At 39.7% G+C, this 1,642-nt stretch overlaps 1 protein-coding gene across 1 annotated transcript; it reads right to left on the minus strand.

Moving 5' to 3' along the window:
- Nucleotides 1-653: 653 nt before the first annotated feature.
- LOC106095731 (keratin-associated protein 19-2-like) lies at nt 654-1,052 on the minus strand. Its single transcript, XM_013263043.2, has one exon. It carries the CDS (start codon nt 1,050-1,052, stop codon nt 654-656), a length of 399 nt encoding a protein of 132 aa, XP_013118497.2.
- Between the last annotated feature and the right edge of the window lie 590 nt (nt 1,053-1,642).

A 1,642-nucleotide genomic window follows, 5' to 3' on the forward strand; every position in this document is an offset into this window, starting at 1 on the left:
GACGAAGATCCCTACCTCCGCATACTACAATGTAGCTACAACAACAACAGACGGACTGAAAGACGGACGGATACAAGGATTGATGATCAGAAGGACAGACGAACACATGGACGAATGGACAGAAGGACAGACGAGCACAAGGACGAATGAACAAAATGATGGATGAACACACAACAAGACAAATGAACAGCACTAAGGACGGGCATGGACATGGCTAAGAATGTTAAGACGATTAAGACTACATTTACTCTGTAGGGTTTTGATTTACCTAAATATTTTTGTCAAAACTTGTTATTCTCAGACAAGTTTCTATATACCTACATTCTTAAGAAAATTCTATTGAAGTTTTAAAATAATTTTTTTTTAAAAAATTTGTTAAAAAATTGAAAATCACATTAAAATATTTTTGCGGTTATTATACCTCCATTTCATGGATAGAACATCCGCTTTGTCGTCGATTTCCCCAGAATTAAGATTAAGTTATGTGGTAACTTGAAATCAATAAATCGAATTCCAAGTTCCGTATTTGGAATACATGATTGCACTTCCACATTTCAAAGTAGTAGAACAAGTCAAAAATGGTTCACTTTCAAAACAACATCGTACATTTATTTTCTATAGAATTTTTTTTTTCACTAGACAATAATCGATAATTATCTGCCGAAGCCACCGCCGAAAGATGAAGCGCTTGCAGAGGCAGAAGCAGAGGCACCCCCAAAGCCACCTCCATAACCTGGATAACCGCCATAGCCTCCAAAGCCACCAGGATAGCCACCATAGCCGCCATAACCACCGGGGAAACCACCATAGCCGCCACCAAAGCCGCCAGGGTATCCACCATAACCGCCAAAACCACCATAACCGCCATAACCGCCAAATCCTCGACCAAAGCCATGATAGCCACGAGCTACACGGGCATGATCATCAGCAACAGCATCTCCACTGGTGGCAGCGTCCACACTCTCCAATGTTACTTTGGCATCCTTGTCCACGGGCAAGGCACTGCACACGGCCAAACTAAGGCACAAAGCTAGGGCAACAAACGATTTCATGTTTCCACGAATTTTGAACTCTTTGATTTGAAATTTGTTTTGAATCTGTCAACTTCTACCACCGGCTGGCAATTTTATACATGGATCTTCTCGCAAATCTATTTTGAGAAAAGATGTGCTACCAAAGTCAAACATTTCACCCAAAAATAAGAATTGCCATAAAAAACGCTAAGCAGAGTGTGAAAAAGAATGGCTGCAGCCTTTGTTGCTTCTTTGTTTGTCAGCCATAATCCAAGATTATCGCTATCTATTGTAGCGGCAAATATTAGCTGGCTCTGTCTGGCTGGGCTGCTCTGCCTTAATTTGGGGTTGTGTTATTAGTCGGGATATTAGAATGCTTGGGTGTGGGGCACATGGTTTGAATTTTTTTTTTCTTTAGCATTTTAATTTTGGCCATACTCGTAGCTATTAATGAATATTTTAGCATTGACTTGATACGACGTTTCATTTGTCCACTAGCGACAATAAGTGGCATAGCATGTTTGACCAGTGGAGAATGTATTGATCCAAGAATGGAGAGTTTACATATTAAAATAAAATGATTAGAACATTTAGGGGATTTTATTTAGATGAGAAATTTCACACATATC

The sequence above is a fragment of the Stomoxys calcitrans genome, chromosome 5 (genome assembly GCF_963082655.1).
Source record: "Stomoxys calcitrans chromosome 5, idStoCalc2.1, whole genome shotgun sequence".
NCBI classification, from domain to species: Eukaryota; Metazoa; Arthropoda; class Insecta; order Diptera; family Muscidae; genus Stomoxys; species Stomoxys calcitrans.